Below are 13,810 nucleotides of genomic sequence, written 5' to 3' on the forward strand. Positions count from 1 at the left end.
TGCATCTTTTACCACCTACACAAAAGGGTTATGGCAAAATGATGAACTTACACAACTTATAAAAAAGAAGGTAAGAGTGAGTTTTTCTCCTTCAATCAATTTTCTTCTTCATTCAAACCCTACCACCTTCACCAGCAAGGTGTTTTATATCATGTGAGTGGTTGTATAAAACTAGAAAATATTTTGTATAAAGTTTAAATGGTTTAAATAGTTAAATCGTTCAATCAAACAAGACATTATATATCCTATTTTTTTAATGATCATCAGTAATAATAAATTATAAAACTCTTGAAATCATTTAGTAGCCTTTTACTTGTGGCCAATAAACTACAGAAACAATAGATTATTATAAAAAGATGAGCATATAGCAAGAAAATAGGGAACATGATACATACGAGTATTAAATCTATACACACTGACAGTATAAAGATATATACACAATCAATGAATCATTCACTATTTATTTGAATTACTTTTTTTTAAAAAGTCAATGATGATTGAAAATGAATGGTGATGATGCAGTGACAATATAAAAACTTTTTATACTATCAGTGTATAATAAATTATATATACATTGTGGTGGCCCATTCTATGACCCAGCCCAGCATTTACATAAAAGTTATAAAACACTAAACCTAGTTCTAATTGTACATGCAATAATAGCATAGTAGAGGGGTATAACAGCAATAAGAGATTTCACACTTCTCCTTTCCTTATTCTATATATTGTGTTTGTTTTAGTTTTTCTTTTTTCAATTTACTCCTTTACAAAACATTATTTTCTTCTTCTTTCTTTCATTCTAGTTTTTCAATGGAGGCAAAGATAACTACACCCCATAATGATAAAGAGTATGAAGATGAAGAATATGTTTTACTTGATTTGAATCATGTTTCTTCCTTACTTGACATTCCCCCTAATGCTAAGTATGTTCTAACTGTAAGTGTTTACTGGGTTAGTCATTTTTTACATTAATTTTATTAACATGTTATGGTAGATAACCGATAAAAAATTGTAATTTCATTGTAATTGTTCATTAACGAGTTTGTTTTTTATTGATTTGGTATATCGTATTACAGTTAAATATGCTTATATTATTTGCTGTTATTTATAGGGCCTTAATACGCTGAACCCTACATTGATTATTGATGAAAAATTCAAGCTGGTAAGTTATATGCTTTGCAACAAGTTAGAAATTACTTCTATCCATTTAACTATCTTGAAGTGAGGGTGTGGAGTTTAATTATGTGCTACCAATGTTTTAAATTGCAGTTGCGTTTGCGGTTAATGCGATTGTGGTCAGTTAATGCGTTGCAGCCTGTTGCAGTCACATCATTGTGATTTGGTGTCACACCGCACAATGCAGTGTGATGCGATTGCGGCGGTCACCGCAAACACAATATTGCAGCTGCATCACATGTTGCAGTCTGTAATTTAAAACATTGGGTGCTACCATACTAGCATTCTCAAATGTAGACCAAAAGGTCAAGGGTTCGATTCCTATAAGAAATATTTGTTGGGTGGGGCAGATACGCACCCAAAAAAGATTAGTTTCTTATCCATAGAGTGAAAGTATACCCTTGGTTATATCAAAATGCTAGCACTAGTGCATCGGATTTTTGCCAGGACTTCATAGTTAAGCATGTTTGGGTAAAAGTAGTAATAGGACGAGTGACCTCTTACGAAATCTTGTGTTGCACCTATATAATTTTACCTTGTGGGAAAAAGCTTAGTTGTTGTTAGGGTGGAGGCTCAAAATTATTTTGTGTTTCTTCCCTTCTCTTGATGTATGTTGACTATCTTAAGCATTGTTATGATTAATTGTTGTATATTACAAATGCAGATTGGAGAATATGATGAGACAATTGGCACATGTATTGCCTTTACAGAACAAGGTAGGTTACCATTCATGTGTGTAGAATAATTCTGAAGATGGGAACTAGGTCTTGAAAACTAAGATAACAAATTCAGGATACTTTTTGGCTCTTTGCTTGTTAAGGATTCAATGTTTTCATATAAGGGAGAATCCTGAAAATGACAATGTCTGAAATTCTGTCTTATGAAAAAAGAATCATTGTTTTTTTACTTCTTTACTAGAATGTTGTTATTCATATTTATCCTAGTCAAGAATTTGGTCATTTTGATGGTGCAGCAAGATAATTTCTCATAGCTATTCTATGACTTGGCATATTTAGTAGCTAACCTATAATCACAGCATTTTAAACTTCATTGTTAAGATTCTCATTTTATTATGTGCAAGGCATTCTTCTATTTCTAATTTTATTTGCTTCTCACTTATTATAACTGCTTAATATAAGTTGTATGATAAAGCAGAGCCATTTATGCAGATAACCCTGTGGTTCATGAAGAGACAGGACCATCTGAAGTGAACCTTTTCTCAGGAACAAGAATAATTGATTCAAATCAGCCTCCAACAAAGCAAGTGAAACCTCTTTGCCAGCTTCATAAAGTTCTCAGGTTTAGAATGTCACCTGATTCTGAAATTCAAAGTGCAACAGCTGAGGAGGCCAAATGAACATAAAGCCTGATATATTATCCAGTTTCCACATCATTTTCTATATAAACTCAGAACATTGAAGTCAGAATTGTTGCCAATTGCTTATACTTTGGCCAACAATGAGGTGATTTTTGTAGATCATAGTAACAACTGTGTGGAGAACTTGTTCCCTTTGATTTCCTTCTAGATAATGTATAAATGTATATCGAACCTTTTTCAATGTAGAAGCAAGTTGTTCTTTTTTATTTTATTTTATTTTATTTTATTTTATTTTTATTTTTTTAATGTGAACCAGTTTTGACACAGTAATGTAATCAAAAGGTTCCTGGGTCTCCATCTAATCTCCGCATCTGGATAAGATTGTATATATTTACTTTCCCTAAACTCACATTAGGTGGTAGCTTTAGTGAGTCGCCTTTCTCTGAAAACAATATTTCTCTGAAAACAATATCCCCGCCCTAGAAATAGCATGTCCACTTGGGGTACATATCTGCTCTCATAATGTGTATTACTCTATATATCATGAATTTGTGATTGGTCAGAAAATTACTTAATAATTAAATTTTAATTAAATATATTCTTCTGATTAATCACAAGTCCATAGTACATAGAATGACACAAACTATGAGACAGAAGATGTGCTCCTGTCCACTTGCGGGGTAAAGATAGAAACATCCATGGATATACCTTTCCCAGATATCACTTGGTAGGAGTCATGGTGATTCTTTTAAATAATTCCTAACAAGTCTCACTCTGTAATAATTACAATTTAGCCTTTGGTCTTATCCAAAATTTGGGTCACTCCTTACTGATATTATATTAGTCGGCTACTACAAGCAGTTTCATTCTGTAAAAAATAAATTAAAAAAGGCAACCCAACATACCAGAAAGATTGATTCTGCATTTAAAAGAAGAATGAAAGGTAAAGTCCAAGTTGAAAGCTAAAAAGAATAACTTAATTGGCTTTGTTGTCCAAACAAGGGAAACTGTTCCCAATCTCCCACAGTAATAATAGCAAGTAAGGTGGATTTAGGATATTAGACAATGACATTGACCAATGACATGAGCCAAAACCTTACTCTTTCAGAACAGAGAAAAGAGATAAAATTTTATATGTTCTTTTTTATGTGTATCATCATTATACAGCAATATATTCTTCTAAATATTATGATTAATAAGATCCACATTTCATACAAATATTTTACTACAATCAGAACACCTATGAGTTTGTCAAGAAAGTTGTTTAGAACACATTAAAATTTGATACTTATCCATCCAACTAGGACCCACACTCACAACTTGAAAACACAGCCATCTTAACCACCCCAACTCTTTTTTGTCACATTAAGGGTAGGTCCTTAATAGCACATATCACCATATAAATATAACAATGAACCTTCATAACAATCCCTGCATTCATTTTATACAACTTCAATAGCTAAAGACAATTATAGTTCTTCATCCTAAGATTGGCATAGAATCAAAATGTTAGCCATTTTCCACAAGGCTTTTGCTCATCCACCTGAAGAGCTACATAGTCCTGCATCTTACAATGGTTCCAAGAAGCCTAAGATTCCTGAACAAACTCTCAAAGATTTCCTTTCACATCATCCTCATAATACTTCCTCTATGACTTTTGCTCATGCTGCTGTCATGGCTTATGTACACCCTCATCATAAGCCTTTCTCTATTCATCAAAGGTTATTTTCCTTCTGTTTAACAAAGATCAATATTAATACTTTTTACCCTTTTTCTCTCTTTTGTTTTACAACATATATATGGATACCAATTCACATACTTTGGTTCTGTTTGTCACTACTATAACCTACAAGAAAGCTCATAAGGTAGTTGAAGTTGAAGGGTTATAAGATAAGAGCCAAAAATAGCTAGTATACAACTTATACATACTGTAAAATTATGTGTTTCATCCATTGTTCAAATAATACTTCATATGAAGAAAACATATTTTTTGGTCTAAACATTGCAGGTTGTTTTGTGGGATTGATGACATATATTGTCTCTTCTTGGGTAGCTTGAACAATCTGTCCTTACTCAACAAGCAATATGGATTAACAAAGGGTACTGATGAGGCCATGTTAGTGATTGAAGCTTACAAAACTCTTCGCGACCGCGGTCCATATCCGGCTGATCAAGTTGTGAAGGATCTTGATGGATCCTTTGCCTTTGTTGTGTATGATAGCAAAGTTGGAAGTGTCTTTGCAGCACTTGTATGTTAATTATTGTTACCTATCTACCAATTTTTTTAGCACCTTTTCAATGTCTTGTTTGCTTAGAGAAACATAGTCTATTGTCTTTGTTTAGCACCTTTTCTAGTGCATCTGATTAATAAAGATGTTATTTTTCTTCATTATGGTTTGCAGGGTTCTGATGGTGGAGTAAAGTTGTATTGGGGTATTGCAGCTGATGGATCTGTAGTTATCTCTGATGATCTAGGAGTCATAAAAGAGGGTTGTGCCAAATCTTTTGCTCCCTTTCCTAAAGGTGAAACTTTAGCCATGTGTATTTATATATAAAGACCAAATTACATTTAACTCGGTTATAAGGGTGGAAACAGGCCAGACTTTGTCTTAAACAGATTCAGTCTATATAACATATAGGAGCCTGAGTCTGGCCTGTTAGACGGTTTAATTTTTTTTTTCAAAACCTAGGTTTGACCTGTTTAAAGGCCTATTATACTATATGGTCATGAAATATACTATCATGTCTACCTTTAAATGGACTTGTTGGCCTAATTTTAGTTAGACCCATCTAATTCTTATGATTATGTTATATTTTTATATTAATATTACATATATAATAATATTACGTATATTAAAATAGTATAATTTCAACATTGTTATATAATATAACTAAATAGGCTGACATTTTAGGTTTAATAGGTCTTTTAGGTGACCTAAAGTCTGGTCTGTTAAGCTAAATAGGTTTTTCAGAAAGCCCGAATCTGACGTGTTCATGAAAAAAGTCTGGTATGGCCTAGCCTGTTATAAGTCAGGTAATAGGCACCTAATAGGTGGTCTGGTCTGTTTCCACCCTTACTCAAGTTAGCACAAGGTTATTCTAGCTTAACAAAAGGTTTTGAATTTGAACCTCTTAGAATACAAGTACATTAAAAGCTTGGTAGGGAAGTTTTATATTTGATCTAAGATCCACAACATGTTTGAATGCAGGGTGTATGTTTCACAGTGAAGGAGGTTTGATGAGTTTTGAGCATCCAATGAACAAGTTGAAGGCAATGCCAAGGGTAGATAGTGAAGGAGCCATGTGTGGAGCTTACTTCAAAGTTGATAAGTTTGCAAGAGTTAACACCATTCCAAGAGTTGGAAGTCATTCTAATTGGATGGAATGGGAGCAACATTAGCTTATAATGTAAATTTCCAATAAATAAACCTTATGGTCACGAATCATGTTGTATTAAAACAAATGTCATGCATGCTCTTTCTTTAACTTCTAGACCCTCCTACCCTTATGAATTTGTATCATTTTCCTGTTTTCTTTTGAGTGAGCAATGATAAATATTGAAGTGCTTTATCAGACATGGGGTCATGTTAATTGTTGACTATGCTCCTTTTGTATTTTTATACATAAAGATTAAAGATGCAGAAAGTGGGTCCTAAGAGTTTATAATGGATATGGATGACATAACGTGCCAAATGTGAATGAGTGGTTGAACAAGGACCAACAAGAGTTACTGCCTTAAAAAAAACAAGAGTTCAACCGGTGCACAAAACTTTCACCTAGTAAAATCTTATATATCAGTTTTACACTCACAAGCGAAAAATGTTATTTCCAATGATAAAAATGCCATTTTAGCATAGTAGATGTTTTTGTCCTGCATTGATTATAACTTCCAATGTGAAGTTATTTTTGGGAAGGCTGCACCTGCAGTGAAAAAACTACAGATGCACATGAATACAAAGGTAGGGTAGAGGATAAGGGAGCAGTACATAGATAACAGAATAAAGATTTTTTAGTATCAACTTTTTGATCTTATCCACAAGGTCTAATATAATATGTAGTGTATCAATGTTATCTTTTGGTCATTATATTATTAATCTGAAATTGTGTTATGAATTATGATAATATTTGCAAGCCACCACCCTTACTGTTATTGGACACACCTTAATTTTGTAGTACATGATGGCTTGCTACATAAGTTCTATTTTGGGTTATGATTTTTCATTTAAAAATCAGGCAATGCTACATAATGCTCATTATGATCATAAAAAATGAAGAGACTTATCTAATATTTAAAATTTTCAAGGTATAAAACAATAAAAAATTTATGACAAAAATGTCAATTTCGAAAAACTAAAAATAAATACTCATTTCAACCCTTTTTATACTTTACCAATTTGATCGATCAAAAGTTGAAAAATTCAAATACAAAAAAAAATCAAAAATTTAGAATCAAATATGTACGGAATAGAGATATTCAAACTGCTCAAGTAAACAACTGTTACGAGTAATGAAGAAATTAATAGGTTTAAATACAAAGCAACATAAAATAACCAAAATTTTATACCCGAATATTCGATTCGATAACCCACTACTAATTATTCTTCTGGTAAATCAATAAGTAATCGTTCACATTATGCCAAGGGAAGAAATTAGAAAAAACAATCAAACTTACACCACAAATTTCATCCAAAAACTATAGTTCTTTTTAATATATTTTACAACACCTAATAAAGACTAACTTTGACCATAAAAATAATTAATTTAACTCGTATTTAATTTTTTAAAATCATTTTAAGTTTTTCAATTTTTTAGATATCAACAGGAAAAAAAACATAAATACTTTAATATCAATATACTAATTTTATCATTTATCATTCACTATTGTTAAGTATCATTTACTCTTCAGCTTTGTAGTATGCCTTGGCTGGATTTTAGACATGTCTGATCGTTTCTTTCGAAATGAGATGCCACCATTTGTTTCAGAAACCACAGAAACTGATGAAACTCTCCAAACATCAAAAACAACATCTGAACCATATTCCCTTACCACCCTTCTTTCTCTTCCTTACCAAACCCTCTCTTCAAAGTTCCAAGTATCAGCATTCCACTTGAAACAATTGGTACCCACACAAAAAAATCCTTTTTTGATTTATGGGTTTCATTTCAATTGGTGTTTTTCAATGTTGGGTAGGATCAAGTTAGTAACTTTATGGTTTTTGCTATCATGGGTTGATGATCAATTCATGCTGTGTATTTATTTGCCTATCAGGTGTTTGTGGTTTTGTTTTCTGATTCTGATTCTTGTTCAGGTTGTGAGGGAGACATGGGGTTCTAGTGGGAAGCGTGTGAAGGACTATACTCTTTATACTGGGGCTCTTGGGACTGCTTACTTAGTTTTTAAGGCCTATCAAGTAACCCATGATAGTGATGATCTTAACCTGTGCTCAGAGATTGTTAAGGCTTGTGATTCTGCTTCAGCAAATTCTAGGTACATTATTATGTCTTGTTAAGGTGGCTTTTGGATGAACTTGTACAGAGTTTATTTTGGCGATGAGAACAATTATGAAAATAAGCATATGAACATAACTTCTCAGTTTCTTATAAACTCTCTTTAGCTTATCAGAGAACTCAGAGAAGCTTATTGAATGAACTTAAAAAGCTTATTGAATAAGCGCTTAATTTAGTTGTTTACCGGGTGCACCTTAATTGAGATTGGTGTCAGTACCATTTTGATTTTAAGGGCTGGTTTAAAATGCTCAAGCATGACATCGGAGAAATAAACACTGGATGTTACTTGTTAAAGATTGAACTGATTTTTTGGATTGAACTATTGAAGCACATATTATAGAGATTCGACAGAGTTTTTATGTTGACAAGTTTTAGGTTGGCATATTGAAGCACAACAGAGTGAATCTTTTAATTGTCTCATTTGTCTGGATTAGTTACCTTTTGAAATCTTTGATTGTATCGACGACACGCCTTAGATTAAGTTAGAGGAAATGTTCGAAAGATTTTTGAAGTAGTGTTCGGAAAGGCCTAAACAGTTTAAGCTCCAGCCCTACAGAATAAAAATAATAATGATGATTTGTTAATGTATGCGTTGCAGCCGTGTGACATTCATCTGTGGGAATGCTGGTGTCTGTGCTCTTGGTGCTGTCTTAGCTAAGCATACAGGTGATGAAAGACTGCTTAACTATTACTTAAGAAAATTCAAAGAGGTATATTTTGTTTTCTTTATATCCGACCTTTGTGATTCGTCAATTTTTAGATGAATTCCAACTGTTCAACTGCTTTATATATTTGTGCCTTTTCTTTGGGAACAGATCAATGTACCTCATGATTCGCCCTATGAGCTGCTGTATGGAAGAGCAGGTTATCTATGGGCTTGTTCGTTCTTAAACAAGTATATCAGTAAAGACACGATACCTAGTACCCATATGGTAAGGCATATGTGCCTCATGTGATTCTTCCTCTGCAATTTTTTTCGTTAAAATCATATGGACTTGTCGTGAAATTGATTTTAAACTTCGATAGAGGTCAGTTGTGGAAGACGTTATTGCAGCTGGTAGACAATTGGCTCACAAAGGAAGATGTCCTTTGAAGTATGAATGGCATGGGAAGAAATACTGGGGTGCTGCCCATGGACTTGCCGGTATTATGCATGTTTTGATGGACATGGAACTCAAGCCAGATGAAGTGGAAGATGTAGAGGGTACACTACGTTACATGATTAAGAATCGTTTCCCTAGTGGCAATTATACCTCCAGCGAAGGAAACGAATCAGACCGTCTCGTGCATTGGTGTCATGGTGCTCCCGGAATCACTCTTACGCTTGTGAAAGCAGCTGAGGTAATCTTTACCTTAGTTATCAAATTCAAATGCAAACTGCATGCAGAGTCTATAAGATGTAAAAGAACTTATAAACTGATAAATAAATTTCCTAGAGTATGGCTGCAATGGATTTTGTTTATGTTTCATTGCTAAAAGTCTCTTGACTAGATTCTTTGCCACAACCATTAGGTTTTTGAGGACAAGGAATTTTCACAAGCAGCTATAGATGCAGGGGAAGTAGTATGGAAGAGGGGTCTGCTGAAGCGAGTCGGAATGTGTCATGGCATAAGTGGGAACACCTATGTCTTTCTTTCTCTGTACAGATTGACAGGAAATGTTGAGTACTTGTACAGGGCTAAAGCATTTGCCTGCTTTCTACTTGATAGAGCACAAAGGTTGATATCAGAAGGAAATATGCATGGTGGAGACCACCCTTATTCCTTATTTGAAGGACTTGGAGGAATGGCATATACCTTTCTTGACATGATTGATCCACAAGGAGCTAAGTTCCCAGGGTATGATCTTTGAGGGTTTATCTGCTAGTTGAATTCTGAAGGAGAATGAATGGATAGTAAAAGTTTCAGAGTCATCTCAAAAATGTAGTTCATGACTCTAAAGCTTTCCCTCCAATATCCAACTCGGAAATAGATTCTGACTCACTTGATAGATGTATGTTGCACATATTCCCCCTCTCATTCCCAGGAGAAGAAATAAATCAACAATTTTGGGGTTCATAAGCACATGATAGTGACAAATTATGTAAATATGTGCTAAAACTAAAACTAGGGAAAAGAGACTTTGTGGTACAATATGAGACATGCATGTTTTTTATTTACAAAATATAATTTTTACACTCCATTTATATTCCATATTATTAAGATCCTTTTCTTTTTGGGTATACAACATAAAAAAAATAAGATACTTGCAGTGTACTACTTTTACACTAGTGAAGTAGTGATCAGTATAATTGGTAACTAGTGTGTATTATGTAGTGATTTCAAAAGGACATATAAAGAGTAAAGAGTCCTATCATAGTCTTAAAGGAATAAAAAGTTTTTATTTGATAAATTTTGAAAATCAGAAGATTTTTTAAATTTTTTGATAACCAAAACACTTGTTAAAGGACTCTTAAAAAATTGAACACCAACTTTAGATGGTGACCCAAGATAGACAATGTAAAACATCTAATGCTTATGCTAATTAAGTTGGACTCGCTATTGCAGATAAATATCAGAAACTTTATAGAAGCACTTCCTCATATGGTTCATTCAATCTACATCAAGGCAAAAAGAAGTTCCTACCTAACAATCAAACATTAATGAACTCATCATAACAAGATCTTCACTCTTCTTGAGACTTCATTTTTCTGCATGTGCATGTTGGAGGCTCACACTTAGACCAAACCAACAAGTTTCTCACTAACCTCCCAGACCTTGCGAGCCTTCTCGGCATTGCTCGCTTCCTCAGACAACTGGTTTTCAAATGAAGCAGAGGTTTTGTTCCAGCTCCAGTAAACACCAGACTTTGTTAAGCTAGGTTCACTCACAACCTTAATCAAACCAAACAGTTCAAACATGAGAAATGAAAATATTTCAATAATAGACACTAACATTATCATCATCTTTCAAGTAAGGGATATTCATCATTGTTCTATCTAACATAAAGTGCATTGTGATCTTAGTTGCTAAATGATTAAGGGGCACTTATTTAATCACTTTACAGATAAACTCATTTTAAAGGAGATTTTCTAAAGTGTCATGGCTATTACCTGAGCAAGTCTTTTTCCGGCTTCATCTTCTGAGACATAACCTTTGGTAATGTACTTTTGGAATGGAGGGAATAGAGTCCTGAACAAGGGAATGTGCTCCCTAAACAAGCCTGTAGTGGCAATGCAACCGGGGTAAAGGGAAGCAAATGTGATCCCGGTTTCCTCATGGTATCTTCTGTGGAACTCTTGCATTGTGAGCATATTGCAGACTTTGCTGTCCTTGTATGCCTTGGCACCATCAAACTCTCCACCATCTATCATGACCGAACTGTTTAGCCCGTTCAAGCCACCCGCAAGTCCCCTCAAGTCGCCGAGGTTAGCCTTTGGAGGTACATTTCCAGCCAATGTATTTGTGTTTCCTGTTTAATCTTCAGAATCAGCACCAAGATGCACAACCAAATAATCGTGATAAAAGTTGGAATTCGTAATAAGACAGAATCTCGGTAAAGTTAAGTTTTTTCCTTCATATTAAACACCCTAATGAACTATACCTGTGATTGAGCCAACGATGATCAAGCGCCTTGAAGGGTAGTCAGATTTGTTCAAGTCATCGAGCAACAGGCGCGCAAGGAGAAAATGCCCGAGATGGTTTGTTCCAACACTAATTTCAAATCCCTCAGCAGTGAATCTAGGTTCCTTGGCAGTTGGCAAGTAAACAGCAGCATTACAAACCAGCACATCTAGCGGCAATTCCGATCGCCTGAAGTTATCAACAAATTGGTGTACACTGTCAAGAGAGGAAAGGTCTAAGTGCATGATGGTGTAATTTTCCTTAGCTATGCCAGCAGATTTTGCAGCTCTTGCAGTTTTGAGGAAATCCCGGCAGGCCATTACGACATGCCATTTTCCTGTCTCAGCCAAAGCTTTCGCAGTCGCGAGGCCTAATCCCGAGGAAGCCCCAGTGATCACAACAGTGCCCTTCCTCAATGTTTTCTTGCCTTCTGATGCAGACTTGTTGACCGCTGGTGAGGCCGTAGCCGCTGTCTCGGCCCTTACAGCACCAATCTTTTGTTGAAACTGCCATAGAAGGAAACTAAACTAAATAAATAAAGCTGCACTATCTATAAAACAAATTTTACACAGTAAACCAGTCATATACCATCAAATTATTAAAAAATATCTGACTTTTGTATCAATATCTTAAAAATTCAACACTTGTTCATATATAATTGATTGAAAGTATAAAATTTTTACAATCATAGTGCATCAAAACTAAACTCATAATAACAATGGGCACAAAAAAATGAGGGGTATCACATGGTATTTTGTATTTTGTAGTAAAACTCTAAAATTGATTAAAGAGTAAAGACTAATAAACCATTTTCAACAAGTATAATGACATAATCAGAGGCTAATGTATTCTGAATCCTAGTAGTGCAACAGAAGATACTACAATAGAGTATACTAATGTTTTGTCTAAATACTAACACTTTACATTATAAAAAACCTTAAAAAATGCAGTGTTCCAAAAAATAAGAAAGAAAGAAAGAAACACCCTCTAAAAAGAAACCAAGTTAAATATCTCAATGAAATTAAACCATTCATAAAAAGTAGAAACATGTTAATATGAAATTGGTAAGAATATAAAACCAAAGCTTATATTGCAGTTACCTTGCACCTCAATGCAGAAGAGGTGAAATCAGCTCTGAGGGTATCTGACAAAGAAAGACCAAATAGGCTAGAATCCTTCACACAAGACTTTCCCTGAAAAACACACAAAAACCATTCACTATAACTTCAATTCAATAATATCTCTTAAAACTATATAACAAAAACAAAAGAAGAAAATAAAGAAAACCTCTTTAAGAACAGAGAAAGATGTAGGAATCAAAGAAGCAGCTTGAAGAGCCATTGGAACAAAAAAGAGTAGAAAGTAGATAATGTATGTTACAAGTAAATATAGTAAGTTGAAATGTTAATGAGTTTATTATATAGTGAAGTGTGGTTTCTTTTGATATGAAAGGATAAGATAATTAGTAGCATGTGGACATGCCACATCATTTCAAACCAACCAATAGAATCTTATGTTTTGGATTTCTTATGATATATTAATAAATTTAATAGATTTGGTATTGGACTTGTGGGAACTATGGGATATTTCGATCTCTAGTTACTATTAAGAATAAAGTATTTTCATATACCACGAGCTCTCCAATCATTAAAAGTGTGATATGTGTAGTATTATTTTTTAATTTTTAGAAATAGTTTTATAAAAAATAATTAAATATGATATATGTTATGATTTTTGTGGTTAAATAATATAATTTATCTTCTCATACTAGGAGATACTTTATTCTTATGAGATAAATGTAAGTTTGTTAGTTTATAAAATTAAATTTATTTAAAAATAATTTAAAATGTGTACAATTAATATTTTTAGGACAAATTATTATCTTGATCCAGTATTGAACCATGAAGATATAGATTCTAGAAGTGCTGAGGGATGAGGTTTAGTTTGGATAGAAAGGTAAAGACAAAGCATCTTTAGAAGCTATAAGTATTTATTAGCTGTTGATTATTGAACAATTTTAAAATTATTATTATAAATATTATGAAGTTTTTTTTATATATTTGGTATATATTACAAGTATTTATTAAGACTTTTATATGTTTGGTATGTATCAGGAGTAATTCTATATTGACTGTGAAAGAATAAATATTTTTCTAGTAAAAAATCACTATAATAACATTTTTCTATACCAACAGCAGTTTTTTCA

General features: G+C 33.4%; 4 protein-coding genes across 5 annotated transcripts; 3 read left to right on the forward strand and 1 right to left on the reverse strand.

Annotated features, from left to right (window-relative positions):
• LOC109333738 lies at positions 752 to 2,761 on the forward strand. 2 transcript variants are annotated; one of them, XM_019569301.1, is made up of 4 exons: positions 753 to 936; positions 1,112 to 1,162; positions 1,841 to 1,892; positions 2,346 to 2,761. In XM_019569301.1, the coding sequence occupies exons 1-4, from the start codon at positions 811 to 813 to the stop codon at positions 2,531 to 2,533; spliced, it is 417 nt and encodes a 138-aa protein (XP_019424846.1). In that variant the 5' UTR covers positions 753 to 810; the 3' UTR covers positions 2,534 to 2,761. The 2 variants fall into 2 exon arrangements, with proteins under 2 accessions (XP_019424847.1, XP_019424846.1); XM_019569302.1 differs by lacking the exon at positions 1,112 to 1,162 and having other exon boundaries at positions 752 to 936.
• On the forward strand, positions 3,915 to 6,067 carry LOC109334225 (stem-specific protein TSJT1-like). The gene is made up of 4 exons (XM_019569864.1): positions 3,915 to 4,215; positions 4,503 to 4,743; positions 4,897 to 5,017; positions 5,704 to 6,067. Exons 1-4 carry the CDS (start codon positions 4,001 to 4,003, stop codon positions 5,892 to 5,894), a joined length of 768 nt encoding a protein of 255 aa, XP_019425409.1. The 5' UTR covers positions 3,915 to 4,000; the 3' UTR covers positions 5,895 to 6,067.
• Positions 7,364 to 10,178, forward strand: LOC109334222 (lanC-like protein GCR2). The gene is made up of 6 exons (XM_019569862.1): positions 7,364 to 7,614; positions 7,804 to 7,982; positions 8,601 to 8,712; positions 8,818 to 8,934; positions 9,029 to 9,343; positions 9,515 to 10,178. Exons 1-6 carry the CDS (start codon positions 7,432 to 7,434, stop codon positions 9,851 to 9,853), a joined length of 1,245 nt encoding a protein of 414 aa, XP_019425407.1. The 5' UTR covers positions 7,364 to 7,431; the 3' UTR covers positions 9,854 to 10,178.
• On the reverse strand, positions 10,495 to 13,023 carry LOC109334223 (protochlorophyllide reductase, chloroplastic). The gene is made up of 5 exons (XM_019569863.1): positions 12,892 to 13,023; positions 12,705 to 12,797; positions 11,585 to 12,110; positions 11,094 to 11,452; positions 10,495 to 10,874 (listed from the first exon to the last, which is right to left on the reverse strand). Exons 1-5 carry the CDS (start codon positions 12,943 to 12,945, stop codon positions 10,719 to 10,721), a joined length of 1,188 nt encoding a protein of 395 aa, XP_019425408.1. The 5' UTR covers positions 12,946 to 13,023; the 3' UTR covers positions 10,495 to 10,718.

This window comes from Lupinus angustifolius, chromosome LG19 (genome assembly GCF_001865875.1).
Source record: "Lupinus angustifolius cultivar Tanjil chromosome LG19, LupAngTanjil_v1.0, whole genome shotgun sequence".
Classification (NCBI taxonomy): domain Eukaryota; kingdom Viridiplantae; phylum Streptophyta; class Magnoliopsida; order Fabales; family Fabaceae; genus Lupinus; species Lupinus angustifolius.